We start from the raw sequence: 20,083 nt of genomic DNA, 5'->3' as shown, positions 1-20,083 counted from the left end.
CTGGTGCACCTCTTTAGAGGTTGGAACATCAAAGCACAGCTTGAGGATTTTGTACAGTGCTGAAATGTAAATCTACCAGATACCCTTCTTCTTGGGGTCATGTCCTGGCTAGATCATTGGTTTTGACAAGTTTAGCTGTTTGCTGTGCTTTGTCATTCTAACATCTGTTAATATAAAAATGAGCAGCTTTCATTATAACTCAACAGCACAAAAATCTGCACTTGAGCCCTCAGGTGACGAACATATCGGATGAGAGCATGTAAAAATCTGAAAGCTTGGGCTAATTGCTGACCTGCGAACAGTCATCCAATATTCTGTCAATCATCCGGTAGAACTCAACATGCAGATTAATTCATGTCTTGGTAAGTCTTTTTGGCATGCTGTGTGTTTTGGTTTCCTTCATTAAGATGCTCATTGAGCTTACATTCATACTCGGCTTGTACATCTTAAAGTTCTTACGTAGCCTTGTAATAACATGCATTTGGCACTGGCCCCTGGTTGCACTGTAGAGAAGAGAAAGTTTGAGCCAGTCAATGCAAGGGTGTTCATGGGAGTTTGAGCCAGTCAATGCAAGGGTGTTCATGGGAGTCTGAGTCAGTCAGTGCAAGGGTGTTCATGAGAGTTTGAGTCAGTCAGTGCAAGGGTGTTCATGAGAGTATGAGTCAGTCAGTGCAGGGGTGTTCATGGGAGTTTGAGCCAGTCAGTGCAAGGGTGTTCATGGGAGTTTGAGCCAGTCAGTGCAAGGGTGTTCATGGGAGTTTGAGCCAGTCAGTGCATAGGTGTTCGTGGGAGTTTGAGCTAGTCAGTGCAAGGGTGTTCATGAGAGTTTGAGTCAGTCAATGCAAGGTTGTTCATGAGAGTTTGAGTCAGTCAGTGCAAGGGTGTTCATGGGAGTTTGAGCCAGTCATTGCAAGGGTGTTCATGGGAGTTTGAGCCAGTCAGTGCAAAGGTGTTCATGAGAGCAGCAGTGGCCATTATGGATTTGATGACATTGGCAGGAATGATGCCTTGTTTAATAAGGAGTTTTGCATCCAGAGGCTTATTGCCATGATGGTTACGGCCTTTGCTGCATGAATGAAATCTAGGCAACCAAGGTCAATGGAATCTATTTAGTAAGCATATGGCATTCATGGAATACCCAACTTCAAAGCCATTGAGTACTGCTCTATGGTAAATGTGGTTTCTGGGGTCCCTGGCATATGGTGATGTAGACATCTTTTCAGTGTTTCACAATTAATAGGTTTACTTTGTTTTAAGTGCAACACACACTACTGTTGCATAATAAAAATATCAGGAATGTGTCTGATATTGCTGCCAGTACCTTCGATGCTTGTTGTTCTGACAAACCCCCTCAGGTTGCTTTTTGCTGTTATTCTGACAGGGCTGGCTGTTCTTGTACCTGCACTGCATGAACATGTGCTAGCATGTGAGACAAGGTATAAAGAAGACCAGCTGGCAAAGCAAAGGCCACCCAAGAGAACAAATAACATATCACCTGCAGTTTCTCTTGAGCCATCATTCCTTGTCCATACATTAGTGCTGTATGTGTCGTCTGTATCCTTTTTTTTGAATCTTCAGCCTGGCCTTGTTCATCACCTGAATTTTTTTTAACAGCAGCAAAACTGCCTGTGTGTTTAGCCTGGTAACCTGTGTCTCTTCCTGAGATTGTCCTGCTGATGCATATATCCTCGGTTCTTTTGATGTATCCTTTGTCGATTCTGCTGTCATATCTATCATCTTTTGTGCCTATTGCCAAGTCATACCAAATACTTACAAAAATGGTACTAACAGCTGCCTTGCTTGGCGCTCAGCTTTAAGAGGTTAGTGTTAGGACTGGTTGGCCTGGTGTCAGGATAATGTGACTGGGTGGGACATCATGCTACATGTCTGCAGCATGATGCCCCAGTGCTACACATCACTATAACATTACACTGCAGACATCATAGTGATATGACTGAAAAAATTGTTAAAGCTACGTTAAAAATCCAAATCACACACACACACTCACACTCTTTTAAAAATTGACATTTCATATGTAATCATGCCAGCTGCAGTGTATGCTAGAACTACATTATACCTAGAGTAAAGGTGGATGCTGATTTTTGAGAGAGAGGTCTGGATGATTGGATCATACTTTAAATCACTCAAAGGATGTTTGCAGTTATCTTTAAGCATAACGTGGCCTACAGCTACTGTTTACAGTCTGAGCAAAGACAGCTGTAGTGCAACAGTCATTCTGGCCCCCAGTTTAGCCTCTATATGGCATAGGTAGTTGCTATATCTTCATCACTTTTCTGTTTGCAGAATTATGCCTTTGATTGCAATTTCAGTGTGTCTTCATGAACTGTGGATCTTGTGGCAAACCAGTTTTGATTAAAGGCACCAATGGAATTGAAAGCAACTTTGTCCTAGATAGATTCCCTTACCACTGTTTTAGGGGCTTTTCCAACTGCTGGTATCTCAACTATCAACAAGCATAGATCTGATTTGGAATGCCCTCAGTTGTCACAGACACCAAGTTAATAAAGTGGTTGTAGATGTTTTCCGTATCGCACTCAAATGCAGCACTCTTGGCATCATCATCCATGGAGAGTACAACTATGGCCTTCATGCATGTTCATCGCTCATATTCACCACCATCCTGTGATGCAGCACTCAGGTGTACATGCATGTGAGTTCTGCATGGGTCACTCCTGAGAGAGACTGCAAATGGTAAAGTTGATGCCATTATTAGTATTATTGGGGATGCAGTATGCCCTATCCTTCATTTTTTGCTGGGGTGGATTTTGACCTACACCCAGATATAAACCATCAGTAGAAGTATTTAATAACTTAATAATAACTCGTTGAGAACTCCTTGAATTAGAAGAAGAGAATGGACCATTTAAAAACATGGAGGCTAGCCATTTGGTAGCTGTTTGGGGGTGGGTGGGGTGGAAAAGGTAGTGGGAGATGTGGCTAGAACCCCAGTAATGCTGTTGTTACCACAAGCTTTTATTGCTCAGAATCCCTTTAAAAAAATCCAATTTTCTTTTTGTGTTTGGCTAAAATGTTAAGCAGATTTTTAATATGTTACTCTGTGAAAAAGCAAGTATTATTCTGTTTCATTTCTTTTTACTTTTTTTTAACAGATGACGGGAAAATATTTATTGGTTCTGGTGTTGGAAATCCCTTTGGCCCAAGGTGCAACAAAGGTAATGTGTAACATGTTTGTCAAGAAAGAAAATGTGTCATGTTTATCCAGAAAGGTAATGTGTCATGTTTATCAAGAAAGGTAATGTGTCCCCTTTTTTTTATTAAGATAGGTAATGTGTCACCTGTTTATCAAGAAAGGTAATGTGTCCCCTTTTTTTTATTAAGATAGGTAATGTGTCACCTGTTTATTAAGAAAGGTAATGTGTAATACATTTATCAAGAAAGGTAATGTAGTTTATCAAGAAAGGTAATGTGACACTGGTTCATCAAGAAAGGTAATGTGTCAGATGTTGACCAAGAAAGGTAATGTGTCACCTGTTGATCAAGAAAGGTAATGTGTCATGTTTATCAACCAAGGTAATGTGTCACTTGTTTATCAGCAAGGTTGTTGTCATTTGTTCATCAACAAAGGTAATGTGTCATGTTGTTCAAGAATTTATTTCAGTCTGAATTTCTGTATTTCCACAGTAATATTTAAGCAAAATCACTTGAGATAGGAAAATTTAAAAACTTAAATTTATTATGCATATTTGTATTAATATTTATATGCCCTGTTTTCACGTTTAAACTTTCCCAATCATTTTTTGAATTTCTTTTACTTTGACTTTTTTATATAAAAAAACCAAAACATTTAGCATGATTAAGTTGAAACCAAATAAGGCAAACAAACAAAATTTTGTGGGCATTGTTGTACTCATTTCCACAATTCAATTTTTAGCTTGCCATTTCAAGTGAGCTGGTATGGCTCTGCATCCATTACTTGTCATGCCATCGTATGTAATCATTTGTCCATATGTCTGTCAACACTTGAGGCTTCATTTCTGATAATATTTTGAGCATACTTGATCTCATACAAAAAGCATGCCTATACAAAGTTGCAGTAGATTGCTTATGGGTAAGGTCTGGATGACAGCTCATATAAAGGAACTGCATTTAAATTTTGCTGCTGTGTGTTAGCATATGCCTGTCTTAATTAATGCTTTCTTACCCATTGTTACTAATTTATTGGGCAAGGTTTGAGGTTTAATTGTGCATTGCCCTATGATCACAGGAGCATCAGGAGGTTTTGTTTATGGTCTTGTTTATGACTAGTAGGAAGCCATAAACTGTTAAATAACCTGATGATTTACTTGTTATCAAATTTTACCCATTTTGTTTTGCTATTTACATGGGAAGATTTTTGGTTAAAGTTTGTGTTTATGGTTTCTTTCACAGCTTGTAGGTAGGAACTGTGCATTTCAATTTCACTTGTATGTATTTAGAATCATTTTCTAGCCATTTTGTATTTTAAAATTTTTTTATTTATAATGAAAAATGTGAGATTAAAGTTTTTGTTTAACGTTTGCTGTATCAGGTCAGAGTTTTGAAATATCTTGTTACCTTAAGCCAACGATATCTTTCTTGCTACCTTTAGCCAATGTTATCTTTCTTGTTACCTTAAGCCAGTGTTATCTTTCTTGTTACCTTTAGCCAACATTATCTTTCTTGTTACCTTATGCCAGTGTTATCTTTCTTGTTACCTTTAGCCAATGTTATCTTTCTTGTTACCTTAAGCCAGTGTTATCTTTCTTGTTACCTTTAGCCAATGTTATCTTTCTTGTTACCTTTAGCCAATGTTATCTTTCTTGTTACCTTAAGCCAGTGTTATCTTTCTTGTTACCTTTAGCCAATGTTATCTTTCTTGTTACCTTAAGCCAGTGTTATCTTTCTTGTTACCTTTAGCCAATGTTATCTTTCTTGTTACCTTAAGCCAGTGTTATCTTTCTTGTTACCTTAAGCCAGTGTTATCTTTCTTGTTACCTTTAGCCAACGTTATCTTTCTTGTTACCTTTAGCCAATGTTATCTTTCTTGTTACCTTAAGCCAGTGTTATATTTCCTGTTATCTTTAGCCAATGTTATCTTTCTTGTTACCTTTAGCCAATGTTATATTTCTTGTTACCTTAAGCCAGTGTTATCTTTCTTGTTACCTTTAGCCAATGTTATCTTTCTTGTTACCTTAAGCCAGTGTTATCTTTCTTGTTACCTTTAGCCAATGTTATCTTTCTTGTTACCTTAAGCCAGTGTTATCTTTCTTGTTACCTTAAGCCAGTGTTATCTTTCTTGTTACCTTTAGCCAACGTTATCTTTCTTGTTACCTTTAGCCAATGTTATCTTTCTTGTTACCTTAAGCCAGTGTTATCTTTCTTGTTACCTTTAGCTAATGTTATCTTTCTTGTTACCTTAAGCCAGTGTTATCTTTCTTGTTACCTTTAGCCAATGTTTTCTTTCTTGTTACCTTTAGCCAATGTTATCTTTCTTGTTACCTTTAGCCAATGTTATCTTTCTTGTTACCTTAAGCCAGTGTTATCTTTCTTGTTACTTTAAGCCAACATTATCTTTCTTGTTACCTTAAGCCAATGTTATGATTGTTTTCTGAGGACACAAAACATTTTAAATAAATATGGATGCATTAAGTATTGACCTCATTTGCCTGTTTATCTATCCATCTTTCTTTCCTTCTCCCAATCATTTCTGGGTTTTGTTTTCATTAAATTAGGTAAATTTTTCAGGTGCTTTGATTTATAGGATCATGTGGTTTAGTGTGTGGAATCGCTCAGAGAGAACTAAATTGTCATGCCAACAGATTATCATGACCCACATTTCACATATCATTGACTTTTGCCCTGGTCAGTGTTTCATACAACTTTGAGTGTAATCATGTGTGGTTTTGTTTTTGTTTCCATTATATTGAAGACTAAGTCATCAAAAGTAGGTCACTGTGATCTATATGTTCATGAATCCATGATTCTGAGCACATTTCATCCCACTTTGCTTGCTTCCTTCAAAGATGTTAGTTGTGATTCTTAGTGCATTTGGAAATGCTTGAGATTTAGTCATAGGTTCAGTGATCTTTGTGTTTGAAAAATCAGATCTTGTGTGTTTAGGTGACATAATGGGTTGTGGGATCCTGTTCCCCGCAGACTATGACAGCGAGGCGGATTGTGACCTCTTTCCTGAGGATGGGGATGGATCTCATGATGGTGGGGAGGGGGAGGATGGCTACCAGGGATCTGACACAGATGAGGAAGATCAAAATGAAAAGAATGGGGAAGAGGAAGAAGGAGGTCTTAAAGTACAGGTGAGTGTCTGAATTTAATCTTGGTTTACTAATTTTGTCAAGTGGCCCAGTAATTGACCTGTTGACTGCATTCTGCCTATCGTTAGCATATCAGCTTCTCTAAAGATTTGTGTGTGTGTGTGTGTGTGTGTGATTTGGATTTTTAATGTAGCTTTAACAAATTTTCAGTCATATTGCTATGATGTCTGCAGTGTGGCAGTTTACAGTGATGTCTAGCACTGGGGCATCCTGCTGCAACCATGTAGCATGATGTCCCACCCAGTCACATTATCCTGACACCAGGCCGACCAGTACTAACACTAACCTCTTAATGCTGAGCATGAAGCGAGGCAGCTGTTAGTACCATTTTTGTAAGTCTTTGGTATGACTCGGTCGGGATCGATCCCATGACCTCCCACATCCGAGGCGGATGCTCTAACCACTAGGCCACCAGAGCAGTCTAAAGATTTTTGTTAAAATTTGCATAATTTATATTACCAGCAATGGTGGATTACTATATAAAAAGAATTGTCAAATTGGGCAAACAAATTTTTTTATAGCAAATAGCAACTTTAAATTAGACATATGAGCAGAAATGTCCAGGTGTCAGTTCCATGAGCATGGACAAACAAGCAGTTGATAAGTCATAGCATCACAGCTGTCAATAGGCTTGCAGTCTGGGTTGTTAGGGTCCACTATACTGAGTCTACTTCCCATTGACCTTTCAGGTCAGTGTTTCGAAATGTAGCTAAAATTACCAAGTTCATTTCATGCATGAATGATTTAAAAATAATTCGTTTTGACATAACAATGCATCACCATTAATTTGAATCATGCTGAGAAAGACATGTTGGTGTATATGTAATCTGCTAAGTTCATCCTGAGTTCTGGAAGAGTCCATTTTTGATACTGCAAAAAAATCAATGAGGGGCAAATACATTATGGACAGATATACCTGAAAAGGAAAGCTGGTGACTTCTTAATAGACAAATTGACCCATCCACAGGTCATGGGAGCATAAAAAAAAAATTGATGTAAACAGACCACCCTGTTTTAGCATACATTTAACGAGATGTGTTGCACTCTATGTTGATTTGAACAGTGTTGAAATCACTCATGAAACGAATTAGTTACTTTTAGGTGCATTTAATTATGCTAACCTGAAAATTCACTGAGTTGCAAATGCAGATAGATATCATTCAGAATAACAATACCAGACATAAAGGCATACAGAGCCATGTACTGATATAAGCGAGTATTGAATGTAGGTTACTGATACCAATTATTATAAGCTTAACAAAAAGCAGGCATCTAGGCTACTTTGGCTTCATTTATCACAAATATTCCCTTTTAGGTAAATTGTTTTAAGGTAAAAGTACCCAGTAGTATTTAACAGATGGAATTAACTCTATTGTGTATGTATTTTTTTATTTATAGATATTCTTCACAAGAAATGGTAAAATAATTGGTCAGAGGCAAGTGCGGATTCCTAAAGGTGGTTTCTACCCAACAGTGGGCATGCTCAGTAGTTGTGAAAAAGTGAGAGTTGACCTTCGACCCCTGACAGGATGACAGTGGTTGAATATGGTTACTTGGCAACAGTGTGATATATTTTTATCCCAGTGTGATAATTTATTTCACAAACATTGTTAAATGTCAGTTGCACTGATCCATCCAGAAATGCTCATCAGTCAGGATAATTTCAAAACATTTAATACATGGTGATATCTAAACAAAGCGAAGGCCAAGGGGATCTGCATTATTCTGAATGAGTAGAATGGTGAAGTAATTGACATTCTGTTATTATTGATACCATGTTATCATTTTTTTGTTTAAAAATTATTTCGATTTGTAGCCACAATGGTTTACAGAAAAGTGTCCATTTCTGAAACACTTTTAGTAGTATTTACTGGCTTCTCCTGTTTTAGTTCTTGTCCAAGTTTGAAGCTTTTTTTTGTACCTGGGCAGAATAGTTGAATGCTACTTGTGTTAAGGTTGTTAATTAATGTTGATTTTGTTAGATGCTTTTCTCAGAAATAAGGAACATGAACCAATAAGACCATGCATAGCATAAAGCAATTTACTATGAACAAGGCATTATCATGCAATCCATATCTGGAGATGCTGGCTGTTGACTGAGAACATTCATTCAGTAATGGCTTGATGCGGTCGTGTTTCCAGTTACAATTATAACCAATTGTTGGCCTTTACAAGTGCTCAATCTAATTTTTTGTTTTTGACATCCAATAATTGTAAAGGTTCCAGTTCTTTTTTCTTCTTCTGATACCCCTTTTTGGGGCATCTTCATTTGGGTTGTACATGTTGGGGTTATGCATAAATCAGTGTTTGGGAGCATGTGTCTGTGGACAGTCTTGCTTAAAGTCAGTAAGCCATTGCCCAATTTACTTCATATTTGGAACCTATCATAATCATATACTTCCCATTCCCTCAGCACTACTGAGGGACCCTGGGTGGCCAAGCGGTAGAAAGTGCTTGCCTGTACTGATCACTAACCTCTCACCTGTCTGGGTTTGAGCCTTGGGCCAGTAGCCTCCAGTGTGGTCATGTGGTGAGTCTTGGGCCAGTAGCCTCCTGTGGTTCATTGGTTCTTCTTGGGGGTTTTTCCCAGGTTCTTCCTCCACTAGATATACAGGCTGCCAGGTATAGCCCTATCATGTGGTGAAAAACGGCACTAAACCCAAAAAACATCAACAAAAACATTTGTCCCTGATTGAGACCATGGGGTCAAGAATAAAATTGTGGACACATCTTGGTTTATGTATTTAAAGCTTTTCTTTAAAACACTTATTTTTCCTTATCCTGTGACTCAATGTCTCGTTTGGAATATATTGTCATCACATATCTGGGTCCAGGTGGACAAAATGACCTCTCCAACCTGTAGAGGGTAAAGTTGGCTAGAATAGGGAGAAGTGAATGTAGAAAGTTCGAAATTTATAATGTTCACAATAGTCCCTTTAAACAATTTTGTGCAAATTTTCATGTCACATTGAAATTCTGATGAAATACTTTTAAAGCTTTATAAAAATTATAACTTATTTTGATTTACCACATGTATTGTAAAACAGTTATGGCACACTTGAAATTAGGTTCCAGTAAAATCACAGGAACTGTTTCTGTTTTAGAACTGATCTTTCCATACGTTTATTGGATAAAATATTTATCATTTGCAATGGACCTGGAAATATTCAGTCATAATATGCTTTTGATTGAGCTACAAAATTTCAAGTTTTCAGGGTTTTGAGTAAATTTTCAATGGGAATTCTTTGATAGCAATGTAATTTTTGGCATTTATGATCATCAGTTAGCACCAAACATTAACCATAGGGCATAAAACATCTTTTCTAACTTTCCAACTTCCTCATTGACTCGCTGAACAGAAAACTAAAACAAAAGTTGACACTTTCATTATTAATGCATCATATTGAAAGGAAAGGGGATAGGGGAATAGTGAGAAATCAAAGTGAGGCAAATCGAACTTGTGGTTTAGGTGAAATGAAAGACTCAGTGATAGCTGTTTCACCTGATTCACCTCTCAATATGGACCCTGCAAATATTCCTCTTTTAGTATCACTCCTGTCCCTAGTTGGTGCCATGAGGTCAAGAATTACACTCGGGACACATTTTGGTGCATTTTTTTTTTTCTTCGTCCCTTTTATTTTCATGACACATTTCACATGCTTACATAGGAAGACAGGCATGGTACATTTCCAAATTGACAATAGCATTTGTAAGCCAATGGAGTTGTTGTAATTTACATCCTGTTGTTGTGATATTATGATTGTGTCCGGCATTGGTTGTTTGGAGTAAATTGCCATGTGCTGTATGATGACCCTTTTATATGTTCTTAAAAGTATTGTTTGGTAGAGTTTTTTTCTGGCAGTTGGAAAAATGTTTTATTTCACTTGGAAAGAATGCTTGAGACCAGTATTCGTTATGTATTCTTATTGGAAAGTACATTAGTTGCCATCACAGTGTCTCTCTGTATGTACATGCCATCATGTAGTCAACACAGAAACTTATTGACTGTTCATGATACCACAGTCAAACTTTGCTAATAAGTTACCCATAGGGTCTAAATTTGCAGTATGGTTTTGGAAGTTCTTTGTGACTTAGGGGCCCTAGTGTAGGGTTGGACGGTAAAAATACATAAAATTCTATTGCTTACAGTTCTTTAATTGGTATTTACTGTGCGGAGGGGTGTAAAGGAATCAGTGGGTGAAGAATTGCACATAATGGATTCTAATCCCCTCAGTGGCCCCTGGGGCTGTCAGAGGTGAAAAGGTCATAAAATAGGTTGGCACCAAACCACTGTACCATTGGTATTAAATTGAAGGCTTTTGAAACATTTGTAACTGCATTTTTTTTTTGTAATGACACAGCTTTTAAACTCTTTAAGAGATTTCCCAATATGTTGCTTGCCTGTAGGTTTCTCACATTTCGTTGCAACTTCAGTCTCCCTAACCCCATCTCCACCCCTTCCCTTTCAGAGCCTCTGAGATGAAACTTGCATCTCTATTCTTTATCTGTTAAATTTTTATTTCCACTCTCCATAGAATCGAAGAGCTTTTGTGGTGGGCAATTTTCTCTCAGCCATTGTCTGTCATCTATCCAGTGTCCAGTGTCTGATGTCCATCCATTAGCACAAGTGTATTATATTGCTGCTTCTTCTAAACTGAGTGGAGGATTGCCATGAAACTTGACACTCATTTATCCCAAAGCTTAGTTGGTCTCTAATGAAAATGGTGCTACTTAGACATCTAATATGGCTCCTACAGCAGCCATATTGAAAATCTGGTTATTGCTACTTCCCCTGGGTGGTTGGTTATATCAGCATGAGATTTTCACTAAAAGATAAATGGCATCTAGTCGGTTCTTAATGAAAATGGTGCTGATCTAACCTCCATATGACTGGCATGGCAGCCATTTGGAAACCTTGTTATTGCTGATGCCCCTGAAAAGAATTTATTTTGACATGGGGTTTTCACTGGAAGGCTTATTATGATGTGTATTTGGTCCAGAATGAAAATGGTCCCACTTGGACATTCAGTATGGCCATGACAGTAGCCATCTTGAAAATCTTGGATCATCATATCAACATGGGATTTTTGCTAATAGACTTTCTTGATGTCTTATTTGTCTTAAAATGGTACCAATCTGATGTCCAATATGGCTGCCATGGCAGTCATCTTGAAAATTGTTTCCTTCTGATAAAGGAAAAGTAATATCAACATAGGGATTTCAGTGGAAGAAATTTTTTGGTATCTAGTTGGTTTAAAAATGAGAATTATGCTGATCTGATATCCGGGGCCCCGAGTGGCCGAGTGGTCTAAAGCGCTCTTCGTTATGGATCACTGCCATCTCACCTCTGTCTGCGGCAGTTCGAGTCTAAGATTCACCCAATGTGGGCATGTGAGAAAGCTTGCCAGTAGCTTCTCGTGGGTCGGTGGTTCTTTCCGGGGTTTTCCGGGTTCTTCCTCCACCATTAATACTGGCCGCCATGTATAGCCTATCGTGCTGAAAAATGGCGTTAAACCCCACAACAACAACAACAACAACCAATATGACCACCATGGTAGCTGCTCCTAGATGGAAAATTATATTAACAGTGGTTTTTCACCAAAAGACTGTTGTAATGTTTAGCTTGTACTAGATCAAGAAGGTGTCAATCAGACACTGATGTGGCCACCTTGACAGCTATGAAGGAAATCTTGTCATTGCTTCTCCTTCAAAATGATATGGGGTTTTTACCAGAAGACTAGTTGGTCCTGAATAGTGTTGATCTGGTTGCCTCAGTGGCTAATTAGAAAATCTTACTGCTCAAGATTATCAGAAATGGTTTCAAGATTTGTAGTTAAAAAGAAGAAATGGTCTTATCCTAAATTCCTGGAAATTCTGTTTAGACAGTAGAGTCGAGGTCTATTTTTTATTGTGCTTTTGGTACAGTTCTAAAATAAGTCCAGAAATATAAAGCTTTTTGACCCCAGAGAACCTGGGTATGTCATGATAGTGTGAACTCAAAAGTCTTTGATACTACTCTGCATGGAATGAATTTTAATCTTTGAATTCTTGCTAAGGAGGAAAGGCAGGAATGTAGAATATCTAAGGAATATGTCATGGTGCTGGTGATGCTATTAAGATTGACATTTTTTATTTTATTTTATCAAAGTTTGTACATGGAGAGATATTCCAGAAAGTATGTCATATTTGTATTGTTATATGCCTGCCGTAAGGTAGAGCATGTTAATGTTATGATGTCAGTTGATTTTGTTTCTGCTAAGTAATTCATGTTGTCTACCACGTACAGTTAGCAGACTTTGTCAATAGTTTGCACTTGGGAATGGCTTACACTTAAGGTAATGAAGTAGCCTATGGTTTGGGGGTAAAAAGGTCAATTGTCAAGGTTCTTGACTGAAAGATTGAATAACTTTGGTTCTGGACCACATACCTTGAACACAGGCTGTTGAGGGCTTGAACTTTTGGTATGGAAGAGGCCTGTTGGTTTGGAGGTTAAATGTCAGGGTCATTATGACCAAAAGAATTGGACTTGGCAGAATAACTTTTTTCTAGAGTATATTATCTGATCAGAGTTTGTGGATGGCTTACATTTAGTGTGATAACAAATTTTGTAGGTGAACAGGCTAGAGATCACTGATGGTTAGTCTACCAATAAGATAATGATTTGTGCACATTAAATTTAGTGTGTTAACTACTAGCATAGGGGATAATAAATAGGATGGTCATATAAGGTACTGTTTATGATACTCTTGTTTTGATTTTGGCCACTATAACTGCCTAAGGGTAAGGAGGGGGAGTGGGCTGGGGGTTGATGACAGGGGCACTAGTTTGGGTGATCTGCAGATGGCAAACCAATGATGCAGCACTTCAGATTGATTGTAATCTGAATTGGATATGATTTCCAAAGAGCAGGTGTTCATCAGCTTTTCACTAGTTGTTAATTTGTTAATTCCTGTTTAAAACCTGTAAATATTACTTGGTTGACTATTTTGTGTTATTTATATTATAAAATGGATACCTGAGACGTTTTTATTTACAGAAATGTACAGTAATTATTAGCCTTACAATTTGTGTTGATGGAGAAGCAACTATTTGACATTGATTTCCTGAGTTCTAAATATTTTATGTCAATTCAGAAATTGTCAGATTATGCAGAATCAAGAGATTTTAATTGCCAGGTGAACTTGTGGTATGGTCCATGCCTGTAAGTAAGTATTACCATGTGGACCTTCATTAAAACACCATTTCTGTTATCAGTTAGGAATGTTCATGAATCCATTTCTTTACTGAAATTATATGTACCAGATATATGCATTTTTAAGTCAAATCCAACTAAAACTGCACAGACTTGGATTTGCTGTTGAATCATGCACCAACAGATCAGGGTCTGTGTTGTTTGTTTTACTGATTATGCCAAACAATCTGCATAGACCCAGATCAGCCAAAGCATTATGTTTCAGCAGATTTGAGTCTGTGCAGTTTGCAGTTGGACTCAGCTTACAAATATGTATGGTAGAATTAGGTCAGTAAAAAAAACATTTGATAATGATTGTTATGAACTTTATAAAAAGCTGTAGATTAATTGGATTTCATTTTCTAAAGTATGGTAAATTCTGGTAAAAACAGTGACCACCAAATTTATTATGTTTGACAGAAGAATGTAAAACAATACTCAAAGTTTGTGCATGCTAAGGAGTTTAACAAATATATTGCTTGAAATACAACCCACAGAAGGCTACATCATTTGTACAGGTTACACAGGGTAATGGCATATAAATATATCTCAAGTAATTGATAAAATTCATGTTACATTTTCATTCCCATATTATTTAATTATGCTATGTCTGATAATTTTTGTAAAAAATTTTCATTCACGCAGACATTAAATTATGCCAGATACTCATGACATTAAGGAGGTGGGGAGCAGTGCCATGATAAGTTTATGGAGTACGCTACTGGTGTTTCCTTTGCTGTTTTGAAAATATATTTACAAACTATTTATGGAGTTCCCTGTTTATAACACAAATGAATTGTACTGGATGTTGCAGGTGGATTCCTTAAGTAAAATTTCCTCAACAGGGATTAAGCTACTATGCACCTAATGGGACTCTTCTTAAAATGTAAAGATTCCTGTTATTTTTAATCAACTTCAGAATACTGTAGACTTCTTTCAGTGCCACATTACTAATATTACGTTCAGATGCATATACTTTTTTAAAACTTTAATTCTGTTTTTATTACAACTCAAAATCTTTCTTTATTATACATATTAATTGCAGAAAAGGAAAAAAAGCTGCAAATGTCTTAAGGGTCATGGTGAAAGCCAGTATTGTATGTTTTCATCAGACATTTCCTATAAAGTTGAAGTGATTATGAAATTAAATTTGGTACTCTTGCACATGTGTGTTGAAGGTGTGTTACAGAACACATCAGGGTGCTATCCATGATTAAGGTTACAGCTCATTATACTAAGTTTCAGTCTTTCCCTTTCTGTTTTATAATGCTTATGTCTTTTGAGATGAAAGGATGATGACATCACCATGGTATATAGGACACAAAAATTTACTGAACTTCCTTGTTATATTCTACTGAATTATAATTTGCTACAAAAATTCAACTTTGCACAAATTTTTTTTCAAGGATCATGTGTCAATTTCTGGTAAGAATTCTGTAGATAGTAATGCAATTTCTGGTATCATCAAATTTGCACCAAAATTGACTATAGAGCAAATAAAATTTAGTTTTATAAATGGGCCATCTGTCCATCTTCCTTTTTGAAGGGTAAATTGATTAAAAACTTAACTTTCTTAATTATGTGCATTTTATTAAAACAAATGAGGCTGGGGGGAAATTGTATGAAATCAAGGCAAGATGAAGTAAACTTCATGTTTTGGGCTTTTTAAAGTGAAATTAACGACCCAGCTGCAACTATTTTGTCGTAACTGCCCCTAGCATAGACCCTGATAGATTCATCATGCTACTCAGCATATCAGAGTTGTATGGAGTATTCAGAATTTTTTTTTTTTTTTACATACATAAATATTTGATGTTGGGCAGAGTTTTGCATTGATATAATTTTTTCACAAAAAATATCTGCGTGGTTTTGTTTTTCTCTTCAAATTCTTATGCTTTCCCCAGTCATTATTTGTAATTCCTTTTGCTGTAGATGGAATGCATTAAACAGTATCCTATATTAACAACATCATAATCTTAAACATTATACTAATAAACACATGCAAGTACAGTGCTGCTTTAAAAATACTATAGTTATTCATATATATATATATATATATATATATATATATATATATATATATATATATATATATATATATATATATATATATATTTAGATATATATATACACACACACACACACATTCTTCACCATTTTTGTTGAGCTCATGAGTGGGAATTGGGACATAACACTCACTTTTCAGCCACCATTGCCATTGTCAACACTTAAGCTTTTGGTTCAATTTTTCCATAAATCTTTAAGAAACTAAGGAATTTCATTCTGTGATATGCTCACTCATCCCTTTTACCTTGTGGTTAGTGACTGTCATAACAAATTTGCATGAAGGTCTGGTTTTTAACAAAATCATTTATTAACATTTTGTTAACCCAATGATAGATTCTCATATATATATATATATATATATATATATATATATATATATATATATATATATATATATATATATATATTTTAATTGTTATGAAGCTATTAAAATTTGTTTTACAACATGCTTACTTGCATGTATTGTCTTGTAGTCTAGGTCAGTCATTAGAAAATTTGTATTAAGGTTTTGGTTAATGTTTCTTTTTATTTGCTTATAAACCTCTTGATAGATATTCTTCATAAGAAACTGATTCGGTTCATTGAGCAACATGCACTCTTGCCCTGTTAAATTTGGCATCATGTATGCAGTTTTGGTAAATTTGTGTTGAGGTTTTGGTCCCAAAAAAAATTGTGTTCTTATATTTCCTAAAACTCAATGGATTTTTGGATGAAACATCATAAAGCTTAGGCGATTCATTTTGTGACATGCTTGTCTCATCCCAAGGTCACACATTTTACACAAATGCTGTGATCGTGAGCTTCGGAGGCAGACTGGGCTTAAAAGATGGGCATAGTTGTCTTTCATATGACTGGTGGGCACAAAGGATGGGCATAGTTGTCTTTCATATATGTAGGTCCCTAGTTACTGTCACTTGTTTAGATATATGAAACATTCTTTGTTAATATATCTTGACTAAAAATGAACTTTACTGATAAGATGGGTAATTTGACCTAATTTTTTTGTTGTGACTATTTTGATTTTTTTGTTCTTTTTTGGGCACTATTGCCAATGAAGAAATTCAGTTTTTTTTATTACTTTTCATTGATCAGTTGTTCAGAGCTTTGTTGAATTTTTATTGTGTTTTGGTAATCATTATTGTAAGTTTATTTGATTTTGTCACCTAGAATGGGCTTCCTTTTAATATTTGGTTATTTCTGTGTAAAATTTTAATCAGTCATACATTGTGAATATGTTCGGTTTTTTTTGTTGGTCACCTCCAGTGTTTTTGACTGTTTATAGGAAGCCATTTCAAATACAGTATGCACAGTTTAATTGTACATTAGCACAATTTTGGCTATATATTGCCAGAAAAACTTAGAGCAAAAAAATAGGTAAAGGAAAACCCCTTGTCAGAATCTCCAGCCAAAAATAAATATGTGTTATCAATCAAGATAAAAGGTAGTTTGGCCAAAACTTCCCAGAAATACATACAAAACAAAGATAAAGGAAAAGGTACAGATGTTGCAAAAACTCCCCAGAAAGCTATACAAAACAAAGATAAAGCAAAATCAGATAATGTCCATAGAAATGCAAGGTTAACATTTTTCAACATAAACTGCACTCTTTTAAAAAGGCCAAGGCATACAAATCAAAGATGAATAAAAAAAAGGGCAGATGGAACATCATATGGAACTCATCCCATGGCAAATAAGTTCTTGATTAGTTGCCATTTATATCACATGGGGGGGCACATATGGGCTTGTTCTTCGTTCCCAAATTGGCTGGAGGATTCATATATGCAAGAAAGTGAACCATGTCGACTGTGCAAGCCATTCACAGTGGTAGAATATTTAAGATGCTAAAAGCCCTTAAAAATTTGCAATACAGTTGGTATAACCAAGAAAAAAGACAGTGTCGATGACAAAAATCATTAATGACTGTAATGATAGCTTTATGTGGGTGAGAATGGATGCCTCAAACACAGATGTAATATAGTGTATTTTGTTTTAATGGTGGAAAGCTTTAGAAAACTCCTGCAATGAAAAGATGTTGGAAGATGAGTGTGTGTGTGTGATTAGAATTTTTAACGTAGCTTTAACAATTTTTCAGTCATAAGACTCATATTGCTACGATGTCTGCAGTGTGGCAGTTTATAGTGATGTCTAGCACTGGGGCATCATGCCACAGACATGTAGCATGATGTCCCACCCAGTAACATTATCCTGATACCAGGCTGACCAGTCCTGACACTAACCTCTTAAAGCTGAGCACCTAGCGAGGCAGCTGTAAGTACCATTTTTGTAAGTCTTTGATATGACTTGGCTGGGGTTCGAACCCATGACCTCTTGCATCCAAGGTGGATGCTCTAACCCCTAGGCCACCGGAGTGGTATGTTGACATAAACATTTGATGCAGAGTTTTTTAAAAATTAACAGACAGAGACAAAACAATAAATGCAAGTTTCAGGACAGAGGAAACTCAAGTGTACAACATTTTTAAATTTCAATGAGTTCACAAACCGTTCAGCTATCTTTCATCGGTTGTGTTCATAGCCTGTCATGAGAAAATTGGAAAATCACATAACCTGACTTTTTGGCAAAACAGTGACAAAGGGAATAACATAGCAACAGCTGTGAGAATTATGCATCAGACAAATAACTTGAGGGATATATTTATTCAAAGGAAAAAAGTTTTCAGAATTGGATTGTATAAACTATACACCCAGGTAAACACTTTTCTGACAAGCAAGTACTCTTGCAAGCAAGCACTTGTATTGCTGATTACAAATTAATGTTAAAATTGTACATCTTGTAATTTATACAAGAGAAAAATTTACTTCTCTGTGCAGAATTTAAATAAAGAACATTGATTAAATGTTTGGGTTCTTTTCTGGTTCAGAGTTGGAAAATCCAAGTAAAACAATGTTTGTTTAAACATGAGAGTATATCTAAGATCCCTGAGATTTAATATATAAATTGTGACAAACTAAATTAAACTGTGATTTGTTTGATGGAAATAATTAAAATAAATATGTAAATACACTGCTTGGAGCAAATAACTTACTGGCATATATAATTTTGTTTTGCTTATTTGTCCATATGCTAGTTTGCATTATTGCTTAAAAAAATACACTTATTTTAATTTCTGCAAAGTAGAAATGGACAGGAATTTGCTTATTTTGTATGTATTTCTTTTGAGTGTTTTAACTGAATTTGTAATATTGTATAATTTATCATTGCCTCTGTGTACACTCAGATGTTTAGCAATATATGAATGTATATCTGGTTACATTATGATAGCATTAATATAGGTCAAGTGATTGAGCCCATTTTTTAAGTGAGGGGTGTGCGTAAATGACACCAGAGTGTATCACATGTGGTAACAGACAAATCATCTGTCCTGACTACCCTCCAATACTGTACTAGCCTAACACTGAATATAAGCCATTGGGAGAACTGTCTAGCAGCCACCAGAGTTGTGATAGTATGACTGCAACTGGCATTCCTTGTTTAGGGTAAATTGCAGTTTGCTATAGTCCACCCATAACTGCAAACACCACAGTCCAGATGTATCTTTGCATAACACGCCAATTGTTTGTGCTCTTCATTTCATCTTGTAATTTTAATTGAAGATGATAAACCCTGATCTGCTATTACATTATGTACACACAGGTATTTACTCTTTGGTAAATATGATGGACTTAACATAACTGAGTCATTTACAGCTGGTTTGAAGTGTATGATTTTTTTGTATGTTTTTAGATATTTGAATATTTCAATTGTATACACTGATTAAGCACAGTTTCATGTTGACAAAAGCTGCCATTTAAGGGAATGCACAAGGATTATCATGCAGAATAACATATCGAAATCTGGTTTGCAAACTTCATAATTTATTTTATCACTTTCAGAATAGTTTTAAGCCATAGGTTTCCCTGATGGGTTGATAGTATTTCTGGGAACATCTAAGTTTGCAAACAGTACATAACTTTTATTATGCGTTTCACATGCAAATTCAAGGATAACCTCTATGCATGTATGTTTGCACACACTGACTATTCCACTTGACCTTTAACCTTACTGTTACATGGTAGTCTTCCTTCCTTTAGTCAGTTGATGACTTTAACACTATATGTATTGTGTATACAATTTATAAATATTGTAGGAAGAAACATGTGTTGCACAGCTGTATTGTCATAGAGCAGTTATGGATTGTGCAAGATGTAATATTGTGATTGTTAAGTGTATACTCTGATTGTGATTTTACCTATTTTATATGAAGATATTTTTCTCAGGAGATTAAGCTTGTTACTAACAGGTATTAAATCGTATTGCCAACTAGCTGTGCTAGCTAGTGGATCATAAAATAAAGTATGTTTTTATGAAAAATTTGTACTGTTTTCTTTCAAAACATACAAGTATAAATATTTGAAAATATTTCAAAATGTCTGATTATTTCTGGACTACATTA

At 35.8% G+C, this 20,083-nt stretch overlaps 1 protein-coding gene across 1 annotated transcript; it reads left to right on the top strand.

Annotated features, from left to right (window-relative positions):
* Positions 1–3,112: 3,112 nt before the first annotated feature.
* On the top strand, positions 3,113–20,001 carry LOC149770738 (SPRY domain-containing protein 3-like). Its single transcript, XM_089949180.1, has 3 exons — positions 3,113–3,194; positions 6,121–6,314; positions 7,731–20,001. The coding sequence occupies exons 2-3, from the start codon at positions 6,129–6,131 to the stop codon at positions 7,863–7,865; spliced, it is 321 nt and encodes a 106-aa protein (XP_089805306.1). The 5' UTR covers positions 3,113–3,194; positions 6,121–6,128; the 3' UTR covers positions 7,866–20,001.
* The last annotated feature ends 82 nt before the right edge of the window (positions 20,002–20,083 follow it).

The sequence above is a fragment of the Sinohyriopsis cumingii genome, unplaced genomic scaffold (assembly GCF_028554795.1).
Source record: "Sinohyriopsis cumingii isolate HCF-2022 unplaced genomic scaffold, ASM2855479v2 utg002433l, whole genome shotgun sequence".
NCBI lineage: Eukaryota > Metazoa > Mollusca > Bivalvia > Unionida > Unionidae > Sinohyriopsis > Sinohyriopsis cumingii.
The sequence above is the reverse complement of the archived record's forward strand: the minus strand, read 5'-3'. Positions and strand labels throughout refer to the sequence as shown.

Bases quoted from the DNA above. Each gene is read 5' to 3' on its own strand.
- LOC149770738 (XM_089949180.1), top strand. From the start codon at position 6,129: ATGGGTTGTGGGATCCTGTTCCCCGCAGACTATGACAGCGAGGCGGAT. The intron at 6,315-7,730 runs GTGAGTGTCTGA...TTTTATTTATAG, and splicing joins AAGGAGGTCTTAAAGTACAG to ATATTCTTCACAAGAAATGG.